The sequence below is a fragment of the Hippoglossus hippoglossus genome, chromosome 1, assembly GCF_009819705.1.
Source record: "Hippoglossus hippoglossus isolate fHipHip1 chromosome 1, fHipHip1.pri, whole genome shotgun sequence".
In the NCBI taxonomy this organism is placed as follows: domain Eukaryota; kingdom Metazoa; phylum Chordata; class Actinopteri; order Pleuronectiformes; family Pleuronectidae; genus Hippoglossus; species Hippoglossus hippoglossus.
Window position 1 is genome coordinate 9,484,025 of NC_047151.1, and position 27,406 is coordinate 9,511,430.

The window sequence follows — 27,406 nt, forward strand, 5'->3', positions numbered from 1 at the left end:
ATGTGCAGTAATATAGAAAATTGTAGATGTGATACATTGAAATGCATCGAGATGCATTGTTGTGCATCGAATCGTAGACTGCTGAATCATTAATGAATTGTGAGGCTAGTGAAGATGCACACCTCTAATATAAACCACACACAGGAATCTTAATAAAGCAAATTTGGTCCAATTTTATGAAAAACATTGACTATAAAATCTTCACTGCAGATAAACCAGGTAGGATGAACACAAAGTTGTCTAACTTTACTCTGCACCATAGACATCAGCGCACAACATCCAGCACACAAATAATAAAAAGTGAATGTATATTGTAGAACTGTTTGAGGAGGACTCACTAGTGACAAGGAATAATTCTGAAGTAGCTCCAGAGCTTTACCACAGGACAAACAAACAGCCCATTCCACACAGAAACTGCACGAGTCTCTAGTAATAGGCAGACAATGTTAAGGTAAAATTGTCTCTGAATCGACCTAAAACATATTTTAAAATTCTGTAAAACAATTCCCTGTTACTGTAGTATCAGACAAGATATGTTTCAATAATTATATATCTTCGATAAGTTAATATCAGACTAAATATAAGTTTATAGGTAAATAAGCTCCAATGATCATGTTTATGTATACGTCCAATCATACTACCCACAGAGTGCAAACGCATATACATAAACATATCATTATTTCCAAACTGGAGTTGTTATTGGTGAAAAAAACTGAAGAGAAGCGAAGCAGGAAGTGAGAAAACTGAATTGGTTGAAGGAGAGCAGAGCAGGGCAGAGCCGAGCTAAGTTAAGTGGCTTCAGTCTCGTCTGTGAGCCGTCACAGCAGAGCCTCAGCTGCACGAGAGAACGAGGAGACAAAAGGAGAAGGAAAGAAATAAACAGGGAGCAAGATGACAAGAAGCCAGAGGTTGAGAGAGCACTGTGTGTGTGTGTGTGTGTGTGTGTGTGTGTGTGTGTGTGTGTGTGTGTGTGTGTGTGTGTGCGTGTGTGTGTTGTTTGCTTGTGTGGGACGCCAAGGTAGTGCTGGTCTGCAGAACAGAAATGATCTAATGTAGAAAAAGCTCTACTTCCTTTCTGATCCATATCTCTACTTTCAGCGTGCTGAATTAACAATCGACAATTTACTGCAGGAAGATGTGTATCTCTCGCTTTCTTTCTTTGTGTGCATGTGTGTGTGTGTGTGTGTGAACAGAGCAGGACGCCCATTCCCAAAAGGAAACATCTGTACATTCCAGACAAGCTGTGTAAGAAAGATGGAGACCGAGAGAGAGAGAGAGAGAGAGAGAGAGAGAGAGAGAGAGAGAGAGAGAGAGAGAGAGAGAGAGTCCTCCTCTGCTAAACCCATCAGTGGATGAAAGAGGACGGCAGAAAGATGCTCCACCCATGATCTGATCATTCACACATTAGGCTGACACCTCTTCTTATAACTCGACCATATACGAAAACTCATTCTGATCAAATTAACACTGGTTAGACATATGGAGATTAAAGAGAGAGAGCGAGAGAGAGAAAATGTGTGTGTGTTTGTGTGTGTTTAACATGACAATATAATGTGACCTTCAACATGTCTATTAACAACAGGCTCCCGTTCTCTCAGCTACCTCTGGCCACACATGGTTTTACTTACTAACACACACACACACCCTGCAAATCGCATTTTAGATATGGGCATGCACACGCACACACACAGCACAGCACACATATGGTTCTGTTTTACTGACGGTGTGGCCAGTGATCTAACCACTCCTTATAAGGCCCGTCTGGTGCCACTTATTCTGAGCCGGAGGATGAGAACACACACACACACACACACACACACACACACACACACACACACACACACACACACACACACACACACACACACACACACACACACACACACACACACACACACACACACACACACACACGTTCTCTCTATTTGCCTAGACTTACATTTATTTCCTTACTTATCCTAACCATGCCTACAATAACCCTTACCCTGTCTTTAATCACTGACCCAAAAATCAGCTCATTCCCAACTGGCGATCCCCATTTAACTGGGTTTTAGTATGGAGCACACAAACGCACACACACACACACACGCACAAACTACTTGGGTAGAGGAAATGAGAGAAAATATGAATAGAGGAAAGGATCAATCTGAAAAAATTGGGGGAATAAAAAAAAAAACTCAAAGCAACTGAAGGAGCTTGATAAGTGATTGAATACGTCTCCAATCTGTACAAAAATGAGAACAATAAAGTCTTCAGCAGGCAGGTGTAAACGCTGCCTTTCAGAGTGTCTGTGATCAGTTCAAATACTAACACTTTGAAATGATTGGGAGGGAAATTATTTCTGAAACCTCTATAGGAAGTACTCCTGCAGCAGTATCCCCTATACACTGTGCAGATTCTACAAAATGCAGTAAAATCATCAATGCTCCAAAGCTTGTACATGTATATTTAGCAATTGATTTTGACACATGGTCTTTGGGACATACTGAGCGTTAGGGTGATTCTGGTCCTGGATTATGCTGCAAAACTAATCTAGAACGTTTCTTGGCCCATATTTTCTATACAAACTTGACACCATTGACTTGAGACCAACTGATTTCAAGCTGCTGTTCTCTGTCACAGTAATCACTAAACATCTTACATCCCCATGTGTGTTTAGTTCTCAACCCATACAGTTTGTGTGGACTGTCTGTTTAAAGACCATCGGTGTGACATTATATTCTTTGCTTAGATATTTCAAACCTTCTCTGTGTATTGCAGTGAAGGGACAACGTGACAACACATTTCACGAACTGTTCTGGGGTATTTTAATAGTTGAAACTGTCTCCACTTGTGATGAGGCCGACTCTTACACTGTAATAAAACAACTAACACAGGCACGTATGCAGAACTTAGTTTACGACAGCAAACATTTTCTTAAGTGAACATTAAAACGAACCCTGATAATTCCAGCAACTTTGAGTCAAGACAACTGGCACTTAAAAATTAAAACACTTGTATCTTATACTGTGTCACCCTGTTGGTTTCCATGTGTAAATCAGATTTGTTTTTTAAGGGTTTTCCATCTCAGAACACATCACATCTGGCACAGGGTTGGCAGGAGGCACTGCAGCCAACTATATGATTCTGTGAACATGACACAGCGGTGTACTTTGGAAGTTGTTAGTGAGAAAACAGTTGCAGTGCTGCAAACTTTCACAGTACAAGTGTAAGAAAGCTTCAAACACAAAGGATAACTTCAATCCAAAGTGTCAATCCAAAGTGCATCACAAACTGCATACCAACAAACGCACACAGTTCCTCTTCAGCCTGTCATCTAACCACCACCAATCGCTCAGTGAGTTAATGACTCACAGTATTTCTGTAACCAGCAGTTAAAAATCACTACTCACACACACACACACACACACACACAAAGAGAAACAGAGTTCAAAATGAGAGAGAGGAGGAGACGATGGGTCGGTAATGAGTTTGGTAATAAAAACCTTATTGTAGGACAGTTCGGTATCATGGTGGCTCAGTGGTCTTGGTCCCTGTAAGTGAAGGCCAGCGCTCCAGTAACCCACTAAACACAGACTGCTCTGTGGCCGCTTTCATCCCCCTCAGCATCACTGCCTGATTCCCTCCCTGCCCCACACACTTCTATCCATTTCTTTCTTCTTTTTCTCTCTGTCGCTCTGATGCCTTGTTTACATTCGATGGCCGGACAGACCAAGAAGAGTCTGACGGGAAGAGGAGCAGGACAAATGTGAAGGAGGAGTTCAAGATGATGGAGTTGGAGAAGGAGAATTAAGGCAGGTGTGGGGAAGAAGCAGGAGAGAAACAGAGAACAATCGCCCCACTGTGGGCTGCCAGCCAGGACCTCATGCCCCAGACAGGGGTGAGGGGGTGGGTGAAATCTTAGGGGTAGATGGGTATTTACCCGACTGCAAGAAGAGAGGGAGCATGAAATTAGGGGAATGGGGCGGGGAGCTGGGGAAAATGAAGTGATGATTGAGGAGATTTGGTATGAAAAAACGTTGTGCATCACAGTCTGAATGGCTAGGTCACAGGTCACAAACACTCCTCTCCTCTCCTCTCCTCTCCTCTCCTCTCCTCTCCTCTCCTCTCCTGAACATTCTGTCCACTTTTCCAGCTGCTGCTGCCTGGGTTGTCTGGTGTCCAGCTGGCAAGTGAAGGGCAGCTGTGTGCCGCGGTTAAACACACTCACTCAAAGAGTGATGCACTCACATATACACACTTTTACATCAATCCGTCAATAATACAGGGAAAATAACACTACCCTAAATTCACTGCTCGCTCCTATTCTGGTAAACAAATCTGAGTCCCACATATCTTCAAGTCACAAACTGTTTGCTTAGACCAAAAATGGATCTCAGACCCGCAGTACTTCTGGGGTGTGACTACAAAAACGAAAAATAGTTATTATTTCAATGACGCATATTTTCAGTGGGAACTGCTTACTATATTTCATTGATATTTAACTGAAGAAACTCATAATGTAACTCAAAATCAAATACCACAGTCGAGTATAACTTTTCATTTCCATTTGCTTTTATGTATTTACACACAAAAAGACTGAATATTTGTACCATGAATAAAAAAAACTGACGACTTGGCCGCTAATGGAAACAAATGTTTCGAGTACACAATGGCGCAGTGGAACCTGCTTCTACTTCTGCTTGTCTCGTTTCATTTCTGACCGTGTAGACGCATCTTTCACACATTGTTGCAATCTACTGAAAGGTCACTTAGAACGAAAGCATCTGCCAAAGAAACGTAATGTAATAAGCAGCAGCGAGCTGTCATCAGCTGCGGTTTCTCAATCAATATCAAAACATAAATCATCACATTGAAACAGAAGTTCTTCTCGGCAAAGGATAAAATAAAAAGAACATAAACACAGACAGTGACATATTCTGTTACAAGCTAAACACCAAAAAACGGACAAAAACAGCTGTTGCAGTATTCCCATCAACTAATGTTACGCTACTATTTTCAAGAAGCAGGAACAAGATTACATGATTAAGACAGACAGCATTGATGTTATTTTAACCAATGCATTTGTTCACACTCTGTGGTGACACACAGTGCTTTCACACTCAGTAGGAACAGGCATTATGCCATTAGACAAACAGCTTTGCCCAAAGTGCATATTCCACAAAACTGGGCGGCGAAAAAACCAACAAAATTAGTCAGTTCTTCCAGCAGTGGCATCTCTTTCCATCGGTAAAATAAAACCATTTCTGTACTTTGAACACTAACAATAGGTCAGAGTGTGTGAAACATGGTGTAATAGTTCCAGGAGTTTGTACTCAGGCACAGTATTAGGCTAATAATAATAATGCACACAATATCGACAGAATGGGATAAATCCAAGGTGGTTTGCCCGAATTCTAACCTTGTAGTAAACTCATTCTAAATAAGCTTCTTTTGTTGTGTTACATACCAGACCAGATACAAACAAACAATCAGCTCCTAAAAATGTCATCATAGTACCAGACTGGAACTACCTAGCAACCACCCCAATTCAATTTTCAACACCTGTGTGCATTACCAAGGATAAATATCCTACATTATAGTAACAATAGCGCAGTGCAGACAGCGATGCAAAATGCAAAATAAAAACAAGTGCATCGAAATGTGCTTCCAAAGTATTTCCCATGCAGCAATATTAGGACAGGTCCTGACACTTCTCACAAACCAACCCTGACACCACAGGTTACAAAACACCAGCCTGCTTCTGGTAGTGTGGCTGTAAAAAGAAAGAAAGTGTGTGTGGTTACTCTTGTGATGCTGGATGCCTCTTCCATTGCAACAACATGATTGCTACGCTGCATTCACCATCATTGTGCTCGCTCACTGGTGGATCAGCGTGTGCACGTGTGGCAGCAGGTTAAGGACAGGTCTGCATCCTGTGTACATTAGTGGAAGTCAGACTTGTACATGTGAATAGCTTAACAATGATGATAAACTCATAAAACAACAACATGTAAGCACTGCTGTGCAAAACGGACACAAATAGCACATCTGCATATTTCTAGTCTGGAACCTACGTAGGGCATTATGCATGTGGCCCCAGGCAATCACAACAGTGTGTGCAGGCAGTTGTAGAAAACAGCAGCGTTGTCAAATGTATCTTGACGGTAAAAGCAGGACGCTCCACATAAATTGATGCAAAGTGTCACCCAGGAGTTAAATAAACCTGCAACACCACCTCGTCTGCAGCTGACACGATCCCTGGTGAAGATGAGGACATGCTCAGCTCTGAGATGACAGCATGCAGCACTGACTCCGTTTTACCGTGCTCTCTGCTCTTTCTGCTTGTTGGATCCATCTAATGTGTGGCTTTCAGGTTCACTGGTATGAAATTAATTTGATTTCTTTCAACTTCCCATCTTCGCAGATGCAGAGACCGAGCTCCTCTGTGGACGTGGAAACGGGAGGAAGCACTCGCGTTATTTCTGTTGATCTCATGTTTGTGGTCAAGATTTCTTTGGATTATGACAAAGGTGCATCAGAAAACGACATGAGACTAAATGTACATTCCCTATTTAAGTACTGGCAGGAATAAAAATTTAGATGACGACTGTTTAGAGACTAACAATACAGTTTCTATTTTCACTCTGAAAGTAGTTAACATTTAGCCCAAGCAGAGTGCTTTTCTGGGATATCTTTAAGTATATACAGTATGACTCACCCAGTGAACAGGCTACACAGACACAGCAGGTCTACACCTTAGATGTATATATCTAACCGCAGGGGACATCTATATATATAGGAATAAATTGATGGATTAAGCTCAACCCTTCTGCAGTGTACTGTACTGTAGCTGTACTGAGCGTCACTACATGAATGGTTTAAAGCTGCCAAAATAAATTACTTAAATTGAAAATATGTTGAAGGTGTTTTTCAGCAACAGCATCTTACATACATTTCAACCTCAATGATGTCTCTCAGAGACCTGGCAAGACACTTGTACACAACCTCAACGTGCATACTTGCTACTTGAATGCACTCACTTTTTCAAAGGCCTTCCTTATGCTGTACAAGAGTAATATGTGACGTCAAATCTGGACGTGTGTAAGAAGGTGTCCCTCTGTACAATTCAAAGATCCATTTGTCTTTGCACAAGGATTGCTGGTATTTTCCTGAAGTGATACTCCACCTATGACTCCTTATACTATCAAGCACTTACCATCTAAAGGCAGGTTTAAGCACTGGCTGTCAGAGTGTCTGTTTGAATTCTATCATTTTGAATGGATTCAGAGGAAAAGGATTTCTGAAACATAACCTTTCAAACTACTACTGCAGCATAATTCCCTTCCCATTCAAAATGCAGTGAAATCCTAAATGCTCCAAAGCTCGTACTGGTAAATTTAACCATATATTTTGTAACAAGTTCTTTGGAACATACCGAAGCTGAAACATTTTCACAAGTGAATATAAAAACGAACCCTGATATCTCCAGCAACTTTCAGCCAAGACAACTGGCACTTCAAGAATGTAAACACTTGTATCTTATACTGTGTCACCCTGTTGGTTTCCATCTGTAAATCTGTTTTTTTTTCTCCAGTGTTTTCCATCTCAGAACACATCACATCTGGCACAGGGTTGGCAGGAGGCATTGCACCCAACTATATGATTCTGTGAACATGACACAGCGGTGTACTTTGGAGTTTGTTAGTGAGAAAACAGTTGCAGTGATGCAAACTTTCACAGTACAAGTGTAAGAAAGCTTCAAACACAAAGGATAACTTCAATCTAAAGCGCATGTTGCATCACAAACTCGCGCGCACACACACACACACACACACACACACACACACACACACACACACACACACACACACACACACACACACACACACACACACACACACACACACACACACACACCCTTTTTCAGGCTGTCATGTAACCCCCACCAACCCCTCAGTGAGTTAATAATGCACCACGGCATAACTAGCACTTAAAAATCCCTACTAACACACACAAACACACACACAGATAGAGAGACAAAGAGAGAGAGAGGGAGAGAGAGAGAAAGCGCGAGAGAGAGAGAGAACGAGAGAGAGAGACGGAGAGAAAGAGGAAAAGACGATGGGAGCTGTCTTGTCTTCTTCTTCTCTCCCTGTTCCTTCCCATATTTATGACTTTCTGGAATGTCTGTGCTTTTCTCAGTGATGTCACTAGTGAGTATCACCATGGTAACACAACAAATCCCCCCTTGCATCTGGTCCGTACATTCAATCTTTCCTTTCCCACTTCATTAAAGTCAGTGTGTGTGTGTGTGTGTGTGTGTGTGTGTGTGTGTGTGTGTGTGTGTGTGTGTGTGTGTGTGTAAGTAGTTGTATGGATGATAACCACCTCTGCAGTAGGAGGAGAAGCAGACGGATAGAGAATGAACGAGAAAGTGAGAGAATTTCAGATTCGGAGTCTCGGCTGTCCGACAGCTGTGAAGCCTCATGACCCAAGTCAAAGCCAAAACTGCTCTCCGCTACAGCACGAAAGCACATCTCCGTGCCTGCGGTGTGTCTGTGTGTGTGTATGTGCATCCCGCTGCCATGGTAACACCACAAAATTATCCTTAACGGAACAGATAGGACCAGGATGTGTGAGACCATGAGTGTGTTTACAGTTCAGGCAAACCGTGCACTGCCTTAAGGGAGCCGCAGTCTTCCACTGTGTTGCAGAAAGTTCACTCTGAACCTAAATGAATACTCTACTTTCCTACTTGACATAAATAATAATAAATCTCTTTCCTACTGGAAACTTATTTTGTTTACTCCTTATGGTATTTCCATTTCCCTCCATCTAACTGGAACAGGAATTATAGTCTATATTTAGTCTTATGGCCACACTCAAAGCTTTGTGAAACTGTACTTAAGTGCAGCCTGTCTTTGAGTGAAATGTCACAACTTGATTGCTGACACACCCACAAAGTGAGATATTACAGCCTGGAAAAATGGTGGTGACCCACTGACAAATAGACATTTCCATCTCTAAAAATGTTCATGAAGAAAAACGATATGATGTAATGTATCTAGCCTAAACACCTCCTTCGATCTGTGCCGCATATAGAGAGCATGGATTGGAGGATAGTTACAATAAGGTGTAAGCTTCGGACACCTCCTCACTTTGTGCTGCCATTGCCACTTTGAAAAACAGTTTGTCATAGAAGTGCAATGAATCCTGGGATAGTTTGGCCTGAGAAGGATCCACCAGTTGGAGCCTTTTAGTTTTTTTTTCTTCCTTGTTTGACTTCTTGTTTGTTCCCATCACCTGCAAAACACTGTAGGTTTCTCATTGTCTTAATAAAATAGCATCTCAACTTGCACAGTAATGGAATACATGAAAGGTGACTGAGCAGTCATCGGTATAAATGTGTTAAAACCTATTGACAAAAGGTGTCCATGTGTTTAAAAGGAAAATAAGAGCAATTTGGTGGTTGGAAATACTGAGTGGTCACATTAATTGGAGAGGAAACACACAGACATCTGTGCACACTGCTGCTGTGTTACACCAACCACTTGTCTTCCACTGTGAACGGATGAGAAGTTCAGTTTACAACACATTCAGACACATGTTGACTGAGTGTCTCATTCACTTTCTCTGTCTACTTTCACGGATGATTTGTGTCGCAGCAATCATCACACTAAACAAAGGCTACAGAGAGTTTCAAAAACCTGAGTCTAGTCCACAGGCATTTCCCAGAAGTGACTTCAGAGTTGCATAAACTGTCTAAATGAAGTGTTAAGAGATTTTTATCATGTGTGCGGGATAGAACAGATGGACCAATGTGTAATGGGAATGCTTTTCCCCAATGGCACACTGCAATATGTTCAAATGCTCCACTATTACCACATCATTTTTTTTTCAGGTGTCTGAGGCCAGACAGAGGCAAGGACTAAGGAATGCTGGTATTTGGCAGATGTGACATTGGTTTTACTTAAATTGATGTCATTTCTTGTTAGGTCACATGTTCTTGCTTCAGTAATAATGCAGCACCTGCCATATTAGAAATCAAGGAAGGGAGAAACAGTTGAAAAATTCAATTCTTCAGATAAAGAATGGGTTGCGTCTTACTGAAAGAACAGTGCTATGATTCTGTGGTTGCCCACAGATTTAGCAAAAAAAGGAATAGCCTGCAACTCCGTGCTACAGAACATCTTATCATCAATGTTTCGATCTTGAGTGGGATCTTCGTCAACGACCGGACCACCTTGCGATGTGCATTTTGTTTTTTTTCTTCTCTGCCAACAGATTTAGGGCATTGAGTTGAAAACAACCGCAAAATAAAGTTACATTTCCTGTTCGTTTGTTACAGGTGTACGGAAGCTGCACAGGACGACAAACACTCAGGGTTCAAATATGCAGGAATAAAAACTTACGATAAATACTCAACAGTATCCCCTGAGATTATACTCAAACAATGAATGTTAAGATCTAACAACAAAATAAACTTGGTACTTATAAATTGCCTCTGTTTTCTCTCACACACATTATAAAATACAGTCATATCAAAGACCAAGGTCACATCCCACTGCAGATGTTTTTGGAGAAAGTGAACATCAAGCAATTACCACAGCAATTCCATGTGAGACACTCATCGTGCACCTGCCTCTGCTGAACTACTCAATAAATGTCCAAATTCAAATAATTATAATCACTGTTCTATTGATGATGATGCAAACACCCCACCTATTCAGAAATAGGGAGAATCTGAGCGGAGGTAAAATCTCATTGAGCAGTGAAGCTACATTACATAGCAAAGACCACGTATCTAATGAGTAAAGTGATTGTTTAAATTATTATCCATCACTGGTATCAACATCAACCATAATGACACCGAGGTGAGATGCATTAGGATCTGAATGACGGTGCCTAATTCTAAATGAATCAGCAATAATTGTTGTAACTAATGACTTCGTATTTAGGTCATTTGTTACTTCCAGCAATTTGCCATTATATATTAAATATTTGTCTTTTCACAAATGATCAACGGATTAATCAATAATGAAAATGACTTTGTGCCCCATCTTCCAGCTAATGTCGGCCTGTTATTAATTTACACCATCCTTCCTAGTTGATGTTTAAAAGCCATTCGTTTCCTGTGAGCAGTTTTTTTTAACAACTAACCCAGTTGAGGCCCAGGGTTTGTTTGGTCCTGCAAGGTCTCAGACTTACACACAACAGTGCCAATAACAAACTGCTGGGAAACATCTGCAGAAAGATGCAACAGTTATTCTCTGATCATATTTTGGACCTGCACTCTCATCTCTCTTATTGAGACGGACATCACAAAGACAGGTCCACTCGAGTATATGATCTTTTTCTCCTCCGTTCTTTAAAGGATAAGTGGTTAGGTAACACAGGCTAAGCTCTGCTTGCAGCATTATAAATCAGACTTCATTAAAGTCAATGTATCATATGTTGATAGCAGCTACTGCTCTCACAGTCGGTCACCTCCACACATGGCTTCTGCTGGTACAGTAGGACCAAGAAGGTTTAAGTGGACTGATGCAATTAGTGCTCCAACTGAGTCGGACATGATTAGAGACAGATCCTGCAGCAAGATCTGTGTCTAATTAACATCGCACCCAACAGAGCTTTCTCCCTCTCTTTGCAAATACTATCAAAAACTGTGAAGGGACAACGTGCTGAGATAATACAGTGGGTTAAAAAAATGCTCAAAAAATAACAAATGCATGCTGTCTTTATTTGAGAAGAATCTCAGTTTCACTTGCTTCCGAAAACCCGATAGGCCATATGTTTATCTGCTCCAAGTCTCTGAAGTAGGCCTGTTCCAAAATTATTTGCATTGATTATAGGCCTGGTATTTAGGGTAAATGTTTTAAGTTAAATCAAAGAGGGTCGTTAGAGGGGAAACAAATAACTGACAACATATGGTTTCCTTTGGCGCAGGACAGAATGTTCTCGCTGCAGCAGCACCAGAGGCGGAAGACTGATCTGCACTTCAAGCACTAACGTTCACTTCTCTGGTGAACAACTCCATCTGAAACTACCAAACTGGGACACATTCTCACTCACACACACACACACACACACACACACACACACACACACACACACACACACTTAACCTTTAACTTCAAGTAAAAGGAAAGTGTTTTTTTTATTATTATGTTTCTTCTTTTACAAATTTGAGCGATTTTCTTTAAAGAGCCTTGGAGCTCGTTTTTCAAGGCAAACCATAATCCAATCACCGCATCTGTCAGGGCGCAAATGCATGTCTAGGGCTGCAACTATTGTTTTTGTTTTTTAAAATCAATTTATTTTATTGATAAATCATTATGTCTAATGTCATAAAATTGTAAGAAATAATGTTTGCATGGGTTTGTTGCACCAAAAGTCATAAACACAATTTCTGCGTCATCGGTGACTCAAACTATTAATTGATCAGGAAAACAGATGGATAGCGTGAAGAAAACAGCAGGGGCGGATCCTGGGGTAGGGCAGAGGGGGCGCTGGCCCCAGATGAAAACTGGGTGGCTTCTGAAGTGCCCATGCCCATCCTATCAGTAGTCTTTTTTTTTTTTTACTAATAATAAATATGACAATATGTAAAGAATTTGTATCTACAAAACCAACTGTGCTAGAACCGGGAAGGATTTTCAATATATATTTAATGATGCGTGGCTTTGAATCAAAGCTATAGAGCTAACAGTAAACAATGAATATATACCTTACTGAATCTGGAATTGTGCATGATGTGGGACATATAATTGGGCTCTGAATATAATTGTGGCCCCTTTGTGGCCCCTGATTTATAGAACACCCTAGATCCACCACTGGAAAACAGGGATGTGGTGTAAATGAACATAAACCAGTGTTTATGCGTTTGTAGAAAGTGTAAACAAATTAAGGGGAAATATTTTTTCTAATGGAAAAAAAGAAAAATGTAGAAAAAAGTTATCAATTACATGCTTCCCCAGATTTAACGGAAATTATACTGTTTTTTATGTATTCAGGAGAGTGTGTTGCTTTTGATCCAGCCATTAAAAGCTGGTGAAAGTGACTCCATGCACTGATCCCCAGTACATGGCTCTGCTATCTAACCTGCGGTACTTACAGCACGCTGGTGGCCAGCGGGATGTCTGCCGCCGCTGGGGCCCTCTCCAGCCCGATGTTGGAGCAGTTGACGACGCAGGACAACTGGTGCTCCGCCAGCGAGCAGCTACAGTTGACGGGACAGGGGCCGCAGCTCCTGCCGCCGTCCCCCTGCGGCCCGGAGCCCCATGCCTCCAGGCAGCAGAGCGCCACAAGCAGGCTGGAGAAGAAGCTGAACCTCGGTGCGCAGACGCCATGTTTTCGCTTGGATAAAGTCAGTCCATTTCCACAAGGCATAGCTCACTCACATCGCATCGCCTCTGATGGTGTAAGTCCTCTCAGTCCGGGAAGAAAAACAAAGTACACACAACGCGCGTCCGCTATTCCACGGCGTGTCTCATGTGAGGAGACAGAAACAGAGGAAGGGGTTCAACTTTTAGACGCCGATGTGTCCCCTGCGTTTTCCCTTAAGTCTGGTCGGATCCCCTTTCCTCTGAAAATCTAACGGAGCGTCTCAACCACTCTTTCAGGGGAGAAAAAAGTTTGGGAGAACTTCCTCTCTCCTCCTCCTCCTTCCACTTCATGCAGTTCCCTGCACCACCGCTGAGACCTGGCACAGCTCTGTCTCCTCGAACCCACTACAGTGCATTACAGGAGGGATACACGATTAAATAGCCTCAAGTTTCTCTTGCATTGTAATCAAATTACCTGAATTTGCAGGCTAATTTTCAGAAAAGAAATCATTTAAATGTTGTTTTAAACACGACTGTGAAATAACTAACAACAGACAGATGCCTCTGGCAAAGCCCAACAGTCCCCTGATGACACCACATTTAAATTAGCTAAATCCACATTTTTATTTGGATCTGCATCAAATGCGCACACTCATAAATATCAGCTCTATTAATTATTCTCTGAGAAATCAAGGAAAACATCTCACAATGTTAAAGAAAGTGCAAAAACATTGAACTGTAATGGGTTCTGCCCTGACGCAAACTGATTCTTCCATCAAGTTTCGGGGGAATCAGTTCCAGTAGTTCTTGCGTAATCTTGCTAATTTACAGACAAACAAACCCATGCTGATGAAAACACAACCTCCTTGGTCGAGGAAATAAGATGAACCAAAGTAGAGAGGTCTGGAGGCCTCTGCGGGAATTATTTTAGGATGTTTTATGTTGCGAGATATAAATTCCCATCTGGTCTCTGGCATTGGGATTAGATGAACCTTGGCGTGACTTCTAGTGACCTAGACTGTTATCTGCTCCCTCCCATGTGGTAACACAGAGATTATACTATTGTACTGCAGGTTTTTTGGTTTGAATGTTCACCTGCACGTTGGACCAAGAGTTTTCCCTGTTGACAGAACCATCAAGCTGAATTTTAATAGCAGGGACTTTCCCCCAGAACTAGGAACCCCCCCCAAAAAGTCCTTGGTTGGGGGGTAATACTTTTAGTACCGGAACCTTTGGAGTTTGGCTTGCAGCACTAAACATACCTGATAGGTTGACGAATCCAGCATTTAATTTCAGCCATAATTTAAAAAAGAATCTGTTGCTGCAGTTATAGTCTTTTAAATATATTCAAGTATGGCTAAGGTCACCCAATGATTTCACAGGAAAACAATATATCAGAGGACAAATAAAATGTAGGGCTTTGTTGAAAAAGAAAGGGAATACTTTGAAGCAGTCGCCTTGGAGTCCTTCCTCTTGAGGCAGTGATGTAACTGCTGTGTGGCCTCCTTCACCCACAGACACGAGAAGTTTTCATCTCACAGAAGTGTGGCGATGACACTGCTCCCCAAAGATCTGATTGTGAAGTGACAGTTATCCAACCTTGTATTTTGGGGCATTTTAGAAACCCCATTCCCCAGCCGTCCATCCCTCTCTGCGGTATGTCCTGAAAGTAGTGGCACGGGCACGTGTTCGAGGTGTTTCCCTGGTATTTGACTTGGCCGGAGCCAACCCAGCCTCCCTGCAGGAATCTGGAGCGCTGCACAAAATTCCCCACAGTGACTCTCAAACTCTCTTATCCTCGTTGGCAGCAGTTCATTGCAGAGTTCATGTTTGAGAAGCAAAATGCACAAGTGGATGAAATCAGGCGAAATAATCCTAAAGGTTACTTTCCACGACAAATAACAGCATTGTGTATAATTTCTATGTTCTCATATAACGCAAGAAACAACAGCGCTAAACCCTCAATATACTGCTTCCCACACAGTTACAGCCTATACACATTTTATTTTCCAACTCTCTATTGAATCTGCATATTCAGATTGAGTGACTATTCAAACCCCAGACTGGATGTTTTCTTGGCCACACCATTCAATCAAAATATCATTTCTGCAGAACTGAATTTAGCATATTTAGTAGCTTGGGAAACATTGACATTTAGAACCAATATAATGTTCTATGAGTTTGAACATAGACTTTAAATGGTGAAATATTACAAGATAATGGATGATCAGATAAAAGATGTGTGTGGTGATTGTGATCATGGACCATAGATCATGATGGTGGATCGCGAATCAGACATCGTGATGGTGGATGGTGATTGTGGAGGCAGCTGATTGTGGATCATGATGGTGGATCGTTATCGTGGATGGTGGAGATGGATTGTGATCATAGTGGCAGCTGATCATGGACCATAATTACAACAAGACTGCTTGATATACTATATACCCACTCACATATTCTACCATTACTGACAATAACTCCTCCATTTCAATTGTCATTGCTGATCCCGTCATTTATATCAGACATTTTCTTATTTCTATTGTGTTAAAAATGTTTTTAATTAATGTTGTAAATAGTGTAATTTTGTTGATGTGCTCAGTTACACGCGGCATCTATTGCACTTCTGTCCGTCGTGGGAGAGGGATCCCTCACATGAGACTTCTACGTTTCTCCCTGTTAATAGGGCTGTTTGGGCAGTTTTTCCTTACCCTTGTTGAGGGTTAAGGGCAGAGGATGTCGCACCTTGTTAAGCCCCATACGACAAATTGTGATTTGTCTATATGGGCTTTACAAATAGAATTTGATTGACACTTGATAATCAGCACCATACACAAGGTAACGATGAGGCTGATGGGTATGAAGCTAACACTTCACTTCTGTTTCATTCTAATTTTAAAATGTTTTCTTGTAATAAATATGTAATTCAACACAAATTTGAATTTTTTGAACCAAACATTTTTTTTGTTTATATAGCACTTTTGACTTCCAAAATGTTTTCTTTGTTTAGAACAGCTCAAACAGCTCCTTGTCAAAGTATTACTGCTACTCAAATATTCCACAATCATTCATTTATTATTAGAAACATAATTGACATGCACTGACTGAAAGAATATAGACGATAGGTACAGTAAAAATCAACAGGAATTAATCAAATCAAAAGTGTAAAATTTAAAGTACCTCTTCCAGGAAAACATTATGCCATTACCATTACCCTTAAAATAAAGAGTCACCTGTCTACTGTAGTTCTGCATTTCATCAAAACATTATTAGTATTGGACAAAGAAAGATTTTGGACTGAGCAACAGGGCCAGGATCATTATAATTCATCCTGCCAAGGGGCATAGATCCATTTAATGTTGATTAAAAAAACTGATATATTGGTTGATGTACACATTTCGATTGAACATTACAGAATACTGCAGCTGGCCTACTGAACCACTAATGTATGAAATGCAGTATTTTATAAGGTATGTGTCTGGCCAGGAGCGGCCCAGTCTGGGCTGGGGGAAAATAAAAATGAGCTTGGCTTCTGTTTGGTTATAGGGAGGGTCCTCCAGCCCGGCCAGGAAAACAACACTTACTAAGGCCTCTGTCTGTGTTATTGTAGGGCTACAGGAAGAGAGGGGGAGCGGAGGGGAGAGGGATGAGGACAGAATGCCGAAGGAGAGAGTGAAGAGGGTCTTGAGAGGGTGAGGGAGATGGAAGCACATAGTAAAGAGGAAGAGAAGAGAGCTGTTGTCACAGGCTGAAGAATAGGGCACTGAAGATGTGTGAAAAATAGATGATGATAGTGATAGAGACCTGCAGAGGGTAAGAGATAGAAGGCAGGAAATGATCATGACAATAATATTGTGCTGAAAAAGAGATGTTACTTAACCTCTGTCTCCTCTTATAGCACTCAGCAATGATTACAGATCTGCTTTATTTACCAACTATCACTGATTTGCCTGGTCTTGCTTTTAACAGTATTTAAAACATGTTTACTATTAACTACACATTTCCCGGCTAATTAACAACTCTATATTAGTAACACTTCTTCCACACAGGATTCATGACGAATCATTTGCACTGGATACGTGATAAAACTTGTCCTCCTGACAATGTGGTTACTAATATGGGTGGTCAAGGTCAGCTTTAAAGTTCTTTTACTTTACCTGAGTCATATTTCATACTTTATACAATTCTTTATTTAATTTATCTAACAATTGTTACTATTTAAAAAGCAGTTTAATAATTTAACAACAAAGCAGAATCATTTTTTAAATATGATGCTAGTCTTTGGATTAACTGTAAGATTAAAAAGCCTGAGCGTCAATGCATCAATAACACTACTCTAAAAACATGATATATATAAGATAAGGATATAACACTCTCAGTACAATATAACACTGATACTCTAACTACAATTTACCTGTGTACCTCCTATTCAAGTAGAACCTTTTATTTGCAGTATTTTTGCACACTGTTATCGCTACTTGAGTAACATATATGAGTACTTAGTCCACGACAAAATCTATTTGATTTCCATGTAAGGGTAAAGAAAAGCTCAAATCTGATACTCAAATCATTTGTTTTCCTAATGCTTTTCTTCCCATTTGCAAGCTGCTTACTTCTTAAAATGTAAGCAGCTAGCTTAAAACTGTAAAATAATTTAAATGATAAAACCAGAGAGGTGAAAATCCCTCTTGGATCGTTTGATTGGAATGCTGACAGCTCACATATTTCCGTTTCATGTTAATGGGTTTCAAGAGGTCTAGTTTATGTTTAGGGAACCACTGCCTTAAACTGCTTGTTGAGTAAATCCCTTTATATAGTATACACTCAGTAGCCAGATATAAAAAAAAAAAACATTCAAAAAAACGTTGGTATGTTGCTGGAATGAAATGCAAGATTCATTGCATAAAAGTGAATTTTTGTTCAAGACGACACCTAACAAAAATAAAATTACCTTTGTCTTATCCAAGTGGAATAAAATGATCAATACAAATAATAGTATAATTAAGATAAATGTAAACATATGATTCATAAATGGTTCATTAATGGTGGCAACTTGCCTCCACCACCCCATCCTCCATCTTTTAGCAATGAGTCCAACATGGTTGTGGTAAATGGTATTCATCTTGAACAAATGTTTTTGCATGTGTTCCCTTTTTTTGTCTTAGCATGCTGCATGGCTAATCCAGGGAACATCCAAAGAATGGAGCCATCCGTGCCAAGCACAACTGTATTCCCATTTGTGCAATAAATGGTTAAATCAAGACAAAGTGTTCCTGACTGAACTTCAGCACATGCTCAGGTATTCTGAGATCTCATTCGTGGGAAACAAAGATCTGAGAAATCCCAGTCTTAAAGATATACAGAGATACACATAGATATTCCAGTTGACACCACTAAAGAGTAAAGCCTCAACACCTATATAGTTGAATGAACGTTCATTCATCCATCGTCTACAGCACTCATCCTTCGAGGGTCGCAGCTGCAGCTGGAGTCAGTCCTAGCTGACATTGGTGAGACACGGTACACACCCTGGACAGGTCACCATCTTATCACGGGACTAATATACAGAGATAAACAACCATTCACATTTACAGACATTTTAAAGTCTCCAATTAACCTTCCCCCAAGCTCCCTGTCTTTGGAAAGTGGGAGGAGGCTGGAGGACCAGGAGAAAAACAACATAGACACAAAGGAAAACATACAAGTTATAAAATTCAGATTCAAAGGGATTCAAACTGGAAACCTTCTTGCTGGGATGCTGTTGGTTTTTGAGGTCACAATCAGTCATGCTCAGTCTACATGGGCTCTGCAAGTGAACAGTACTTATAGATGTCCTGTATTTTGGGTATTTGTGCAGCATTGTTCTAAATAAGGAGAGACAATTATATTTTCTTCTAAATCACAGTTAAACCTGTTACTTAAGCTGGGCTGGATCAAAAGAATTCCCTCTGAGGAAAGCATCTAATAAATCTATCTCAACAGAGGCTTTAAAAAATCGTATTAAAAAGTTGAATTAAAAAAAAAGCTGCTTCAGTATGTAAAACAATGAAGGGCATTTTTCCTGTAATGTTGACAGGGAGAATATTGCCAGTCACTACTACACATTAATGAGCATGAAGAGAAGAAGAGAGAGCAGAATCTTTCATGCATCCAGATATGCCAAGGCCAAACAATTTTACCTTCAATCGTCAGTGACCTCAAGCTACTCTGGTCCAGCCACGAGAAATATGGAGACTCAGAAAAGCACTCAGAGGGCACATACCTTCCCCAAGGCTGGACAGTCATCTCAATGAGTTATTTTAATGTAATGATAGTAAATGATTTAGGAAAAGGCTGCTGGATCCAAAAATCTTATCAGTCTGATCCAGGCTGGGTTTGGTATCGGGATGACGGAGGTGAATTACAGCACGAGCCTTTTCTCAGTTTGGGGTTTTAAGAAGGAGAGGGGTAGAGAGAGAGAGAGAGAGAGAGAGAGAGAGAGAGAGAGAGAGAGAGTTTATTTCTAAAGGATGTGACACAGTGGTTTCTCTTCTACGTGAACACTAAAGAACAAATACAGCTCTTACCCTCTCAATCTGCTTCTCCTGTGTTACACTGTTGTGTGTTTTAATGAGGAAGCACTTCTTTGTTCTGTCAGGAATCTGCATTTCATTTCGCCTGCTATGTGTGTGTGTGTGTGTGTGTGTGTGTGTGTGTGTGTGTGTGTGTGTGAGTGCGTGTGCGTGTGCGTGTGTGTGTGTGCGTGTGTGTGTGTGTGTGTGTGTGTTTGTGTGTGTGCCCATGTGCATGTGTGTTTTACCTGTCCACTTAAATAGCTCTCAGCTCTCTTTAATTATTGCTATAGCTTCACACACAGCAACACCTTCTATTTGCAGCTCATCTAGGTGCCGGGCTGTAGATCAGGTGATGGACATTAATTGTAGGGTTAGTGGTTCAATCCACAGTCATTCAGTGTTCTTATGCAAAAGCATCTGAGTGTGAATGCAGGGATTTGAATGAGAGTATTTCAACATCTGAAAGTGAATTAAATAAGTTCTCCCCTCAAACTGAAAGACCTCGCTCTTGAGTAGATATAGAAAGAAAAAAACTTTACCGACCACTAATAATCTATTATCTTCTTTGACCAACATTGCTTCATATACACTCTATATTTGAACTTATGATCTACCTTACATTCATCACAAGTACAGACTCCTGCTTGGTTTCCATTACTTGATATAAATCCCATCAAGATTCTTCTAAATCTTTTATCTCTAAATTGAAAAACTTCTTTAATTAACTGCCTTTATTGTAATTACAATTTATTTTTTATGGTAATATTTTGAGCGTACGAGTATAAAGACACTTATCTTCTATGTTGTAGTGCAGTTTCTTTTTTCTGAGCAGTCATATTTTCCTGTTTTCCTTTCATCTCTCTCACACACTCATTGCCCACAGGATTATAATGGCCTTTGACAGGTGGTAAGGTCAACCCTCGGCCTGTGTGATAGCTTCACCGCAGGGGAGCCCTGTGAAGATGGGTATTAACTCCTTTACCCACCCTGATATTAACCAAAGAATAATGCTGTGTCTTGAATGCGATTCTTCAGTCAGTGCGCTCACTGACACTGTAGTACACTGTGTGCACAGGCCGCTCACTGGCATACAGCATGAATTCAGACAAGGTAGTGTTGTCCCAAACATGCAGTTGTGCACACCACAACTGTTACCTCTGCCAGTCGGTATTGGTGCCTTCCTACCATTTTCACAAATTTTTAAATACATTGTTGGCCGCTCCCTTATAATAATAATAATAATAATAATAATAATAATAATAATAATAATAATAATAATAATAACAACAACAACAACAACAACAACAATAATAATAATAATAATTATTATTATTATTATTATAACAATACATTTTATATAGCACGGAAAATTTTAATGCAAGACAAAGTGCTTACATAAAAGCAATTAAACATTATGAGAAAACTAAATGAGATAATAAAATTGGACATACTGTAAGTAGCAGGTTAAGCTAAAATTTGACAGGATAAAACCCCCATCAGGTAAAACATTTAAAATTCAGCAGTTTGACATCCAACAAAACAACCACTAAAAATGTATTACATTCGTCCAACCTTCTGGAGATAAAAGGATGTATTAACTTTTCTGTGTCTGCCTGGGAGAGAAATGCTCAAACTTTGGAAATACAACTTTAAATGATTTGACCTGTTCCTTGGTATTAAGTCCGGATGATTCAAAGGGATCAGACAGTTTTTCTCTCTCAGCTTTTGCCCCAATAATTAGGATTTCAGTTTTGATTTAACAGTAGGAAGTTGTGAATGGCAATGACTATGATGTAACATGTAACACTACAAGCATTTAAATATCATGATGCATCTGCCTTTTCTCCTCCGCTCTGTGTGCGTGTGTGAAGAAGAGGTACAAATTATAGAATCACATCTTTATATGACTGACATTTAAAGATGCACTTAATAACTCACGCAACATACATCATTTACAGAAATCAATGTCAATGAGGGAACCTTTGAAAGGTTTTTATAAACGGCCACTGCGTCAGCATCAGCAGACAAAGATGAGATCCAGGATGTAAATCACATGTTTAAAATGAATTATGTGGGCATTACGCTTTGTCACCATGAACTGAATTACTTGACAATATCACAAACTGCACATAATGTACTATTTCGAATCTACGGCTCGAGTTGAGTTTTATTCTTTTAGAAAAAAGTACAAAAGTGCTTGATAAAAGTTGAACATGTCTGGCTTCAGTGCTGGTAGGTGAAAAAGCTATTTACAGGACATAATGTCTGGATGTGCTGAGAGTCTTATTGGTGAGTTATCATTCAAGGCCAGTCAAACACACACCAGCCGCTCACTGCGTCCTTAAAAAGGAATTTAAATTCACCATCTTTGGATGCAACAAGACAAAAGCAGCGGCCTCTGGGGGAACATGTTGCTTGACAAGTACTCAATCTTTGTGTTGCCGGAGCAGAGAAAGTCATTCTAAATGTTTGAATTTGATGTTCTCATTCATGAGGAGCGAACTTGACAAGCACACACACAGACATAAAGGAGGTTTATGCGTTTCATTTTGTTCATCTTGTGGGGCGGAGCGTCTGCAGGCTTGGATGATTGTTTGTCTCTGTATGTTGGCCCTGTGATACACTAGTGACTCGTCCATTGGGTTTGGCTCCAGCCCCCTTGTGACCCTCAAAGGATAAGGTAATGGATGGGTAGATGGATGGATGGATGGATGGATGGATGGGTAGATGGATGGATGGATGGATGGATGGATGGATGGATGCATGGATGGAAGAAAGAAAGGAAGGAAGAATGAATGGGTGGATGGTGGATGCATGGGTGGGTGTATGGGTGTGTATGGAAAGACAAACTGATGATTTTCCTTATGATTTTTAAAATTGCGATACTTCTTTCAAAGGGGGATCCAAATTCCAAATATAGAATAAAATAATTTTAGAAAGTTAATTTCTCTTCTGTCTGTGATGTCTGTGCCCATCTGTATCCTTCTCAATCTGACTGTGGCATTTGGAGTTTTATAGTGTGGCAGATTAGATTGCCACATAAACTAGATTTCAACATTCCATAACAATTACAGTACGTCAATGATAAGACGCTCAAAGGAGTTTTGAATACTTACTGCTGAGGTACTTATGCTTTAATTTAAAGAGGAAGTTAATGACATTATGTCCATTGCAACTGGATGTCACAGAGTAGATCCAGCCTTCGACACAGCCAGCAGATCTAAGTCATAACTCTCGAAACCCACTCTCTGTGAGATCAAACAAGGATACAAAAACTATCTGGACTATACAACATTCCCAGGCTGAGTCTCTTTACTTTTTTTCTTTTAGCTTTTAAATGAATGGTGAACTCTCCGTCCTTGAAGGTCCCAGCTGCCCTTTGTTGGGGAGGCCAGCTGATAACTTCAAGTTCTAGATAACACTCTCATCACCGCAGAGGAAATGAACCGCGGACTGTTCATCTTCTCTCATCATCCTGTCACAACCCTCTTTGTTCTCGGTTCAGGGTTGTATGATTAAAAGGTGAGAACACATTAAACTAGGCTGGTTTGACAGTCCACTGAAGTGTCCTCGGTTTGACTACAGCCAACAATCTTTATCTATGTCATTTCCTCAATTTCTCTCTGTTGTGCTGTGTAATAAAATGCACATTACCTACTGATGTCATGCACCAAGCCTAAAGAATTTACTAAAAAAAATACTGCAGCACCTACCTTACCTTGTATATGTGGGTATATATTTGTATTTAGATGACTTTATTAATTTATACATAGACTGCAGGCGCGTATCTTGCTTTGGCAAATAGCCCTGACTGATCTCCGTTAAGCAAAGAGGAGACATTTAATGTAGATGTGAAGGTGAAACAGTCACATGGATGAACTTGAAATGATGTTTGTACAGAGAAATGATGCCATAGCTGCTATGGTGTCGATCTGAGAGCGACTACGATGAAACACCCAGTTATATTCTGGTTTATCTGGGCTTACTGGGTGTGATCAGCTCATGTCTCATTTGTTTACCATCTGATTATTTTAGGATTTGCTCATGAATGTGCTTGAATCCAACACGTGTAAGCTTTGACTCATGTTTTCCATAATTACATTCCTGTCCTGATATGTGTTTATCAAAACCAGTGATTCATCACAGCCACTGGCCGACCAGTGTTTGTAGTGTTCATTCATTATGATTTTATTACATATTCTTGTTTGTTTCTACTTATATCCCTCGGCTGCATCTACTGTATATATGGTGTGTTCTTGTCAGAAGGGCTGGTGTGAAATACTCTAGAGAGCTATTGACTCTATTGACTCTTGACTGGCATCTGCTCATTTCTGAAAAGCTCTTGTTCTATCTTCATGTCAAACATATGCATGACATATAAACAAATGTAAATGATCATATCTCAGCTCTACATCCTCAATCTGCACCACACTCGGGGACTTGCGCTTCACCTGCTAAACATCAGCGCTGACAGTACTTAAAAACATGGTGCCAGTGCTACTAAAGAGATTTATATTTCCTATCCTTGTCCTATAAATCTAGGACTTTGTTCTGAAAAACAAAAAACATATTCAGAAGAAAATATTTGGTTATGTGAATGTGCATGTTTATTGCATGTCTGTTTAATGCTCCTCTGTTGCAGCCTCAATATACTTAAGTTGCATAAATTGCATTTTTCATATAGTATTCTCAGTATTACACAGTATTACAATGCAGCGTTTGCATGCTCTGTTTGTTTGTGTTCATATATGCAGCTTCCAGGTGTGTCAGAGTTCATGCTTACTGAGATTGTGGATTGAGGGGATTCCTGCATTATTGAAGATGCTCATACTCCTCCTGCTGACATTTTCTGTGAGATATTGAGGTTTACTTTAAGATCTATTTTCGGATTTGAACAGGAGTCAAAACGGACACCCACTGCTCAAGGCATGTATGCTCACGTGATATATGCACACTAACCATTCGGCTACTAGGTGACCCCACGTTGGCTATGTCATAAGAGAAAAACTAACATTTAGTTCATATAATCACATCCCTATCTTCAGAGATGGGCAAAAATACATCCAAATGTATTTTAAAATAAAATACCAAATTCCCTATAATTGTAAAGTGTACCAAAATAAACTACTGTATTTTTGTGTAATAAAAAAAAAAAATATATATATATATATATATATATATATATATATATATAGCTAGAGGCTGCATGCATTTATTTTTATTTTTATGACGTCATCACGTAGACGTCTCATAGAAAGTATCTTAAAGTATTTTTAAACAGCAAAAAGCCCTTTGACAGTCGTGGAATTAAATTGCACTGTGCTCCCGGTCATTTTACGCTCCTAAATTCAGATAAAATACGACAATGCTGGACAAAGCCAAAATTCAGTCTTTTCTGTCTTGGGCAGATGCTGAAATCCTAATTCGCCGCTCCGTGTCATCTACACTGGATAGGTGTGATGTTTTGTTTTCTGCTTGTACTAAAAGTCTTCTGCTGGAATTTTAACTGAATCCAGAAAGCTTGACTAAATTCCATCAATTCTAGATTGCCGTCATTGGTTCTCCATCTAGGTCAGATCAGACTTTGAGATGCTTTTAATGAAGTACAAAATAAAAAAGGCATGTCCCTTCAAAAATTTCTGATTTCCTTCTACTTCATGTTGAAACCTGTTCTCTTTTTGCCTCAGGACAGACGGGATACAGGAATCCTGCCTGTCTGCAGAGTTAAAAGAAGTCAGCAGGCTGCAGGGTCTTTTTTATATTGGGCAACCTTCCTCTTGCTCAAACTATATGCTGAAATCAGACTGTCTGTCTTTGGTAAAATATTTAAATCCAAACGTTAAACGTATATTTGTGCCTTAACTTTTGGTCAGTGGCTTATTTCTTGAGGCCTGGTACCTGTTACCATTCAGTCTCAATGAATCCATTAAACCTGGAACGTACAGTGGTCCATGTAGTCCTTCCAGTGAGATTACTGTAAACGTCCTGAAACCAATGCATCCCTCTAATCCTCTGTTTGTTTATTCCCTCGAGCACACAAGTGTCCAGGCTGGGTGCCCATCTCTCTCACTCTCTTTCTCTCTCTCTCTCTTTATCCTCCTTCTTTCTCCTCCCCTGTCCTCGCTTTTCTCTCAGGCTCTCTGCGCGGGACCATCGGCCATCCTGGGACCACTCTCCTTCTACGGGCTGTTGGTGCCTCACTCCAGATGTTTTGGATCTGGGTCTTCATCCTCCAGGAGTGCCTCATCCTTTTCTCTCCCTCTGTCTGTTTGCTTCTTTCTACGAGATGTGTGAATGCTGTCCTCGGTTTTGCATCTTTTATGTTTGTGTAGTCTGTGCTCCTTCCACGTCCTCATGTCTGCTGGTGGTACCTTGATGTTGTCCCACATCGCATTCTTGATTAACGTTTAAAGTCTATAATTATGTAGTCTTGTTTGAGCGTACAGTAATTCTACTATGGGCATTTATGTCTTTATTTAATAGGACAGATTTAGCATGAAAGGGGGAGAGAGGGAGGGGGACGCACAGCAGTCTGCAAGCCAGAATCAACTAAAATCAATCACTGTAGAGGACTGAGGCCTCAGTACATGGGGTGCCAGCTCTACTAGAAGAGCTATCACTCCCATAATTCTACTATTCTGTTCCGTAATCTTTAGTATGTGTGTCTATCCTGAGAATGGGATTCTTCCTCTGTTGCTTGTTTCTTCCATTTTTTCCGGTTAAAGGTTCTTTTTTTTGTTTTCCTTGTCTGATTTGATAATCTAAGGACAGTGGGTGACATAATCCTGCACAGAGCTTTAATCCCCTTGAGGCAAATGTGTGATTTCTGGTATAGAGCTACATGAATATGAATAAAATTCATTTTGGTAATGCTGTCATCTAACATACCGCTCTGCTGGTGTTTTTAGGTCATGTAGTGGTAATAGATGCTGATGTGTGATGTGTCCAATGTGCCATGTCTGCAGAAGATAGACACTTTGCTCTGTGAAGAGAGAGAGATGTTTTAAATTAAGAATGTGTGGATGAGAATGTTCTTGTGAAATTAGACCCCGTCAGTGTCGCTTTCATCAAAATCAAAATGTCAGTGTGCACTGTGGTTCAGTTTATGACTGACAGATAGTCAATATCAGACAGGTCCATACCCCTCACTCTGATTTGGCATTTGGACATATGAAGATATCATGTTGCCGACAAAATCAGATTCAGTAAATAGAAAAAAAAAATCCTGAGATAAAACTTTCAGAATCACCAACTGTAAAGATTCAAACAGTGGGAATACAATAGATTTCATAGTTCAATTGTTTGATTGCTGCTGCAGAAATTATATAAAGTCAGAAAATAGCCCAGGTCACTGTGTGAGGGAGAGGGACTCACATATTTTACTTAGAGATAAAAGTAATAAAGTAAAACAAATCTTCTCTCCTTTTATTATATCCTCACATGATGAGACTGAAGATCCCTTGTTAGTGCCTGCGTCATCATGAAGGAGTACAACTCTCTCTCTCTCTCTCTCTCTCTCTCTCTCTCTCTGTTAACACACCATATCAA

The 27,406-nt window shown here is 40.2% G+C and overlaps 1 protein-coding gene across 2 annotated transcripts in view; it reads right to left on the bottom strand.

Moving 5' to 3' along the window:
• pkd1a (polycystic kidney disease 1a) overlaps positions 1 to 13,612 on the bottom strand; it is a 63,748-nt gene extending 50,136 nt beyond the window's left edge. The window contains exon 1 of one of the 2 annotated variants that reach the window (XM_034596845.1): positions 13,097 to 13,612. In XM_034596845.1, coding sequence (XP_034452736.1) covers positions 13,097 to 13,371 — 275 coding nt within the window. In that variant the 5' untranslated portion in view covers positions 13,372 to 13,612. The remainder of the gene's footprint in view (positions 1 to 13,096) is intronic. The other variant, XM_034596852.1, reaches the window with a different exon arrangement.
• Between the last annotated feature and the right edge of the window lie 13,794 nt (positions 13,613 to 27,406).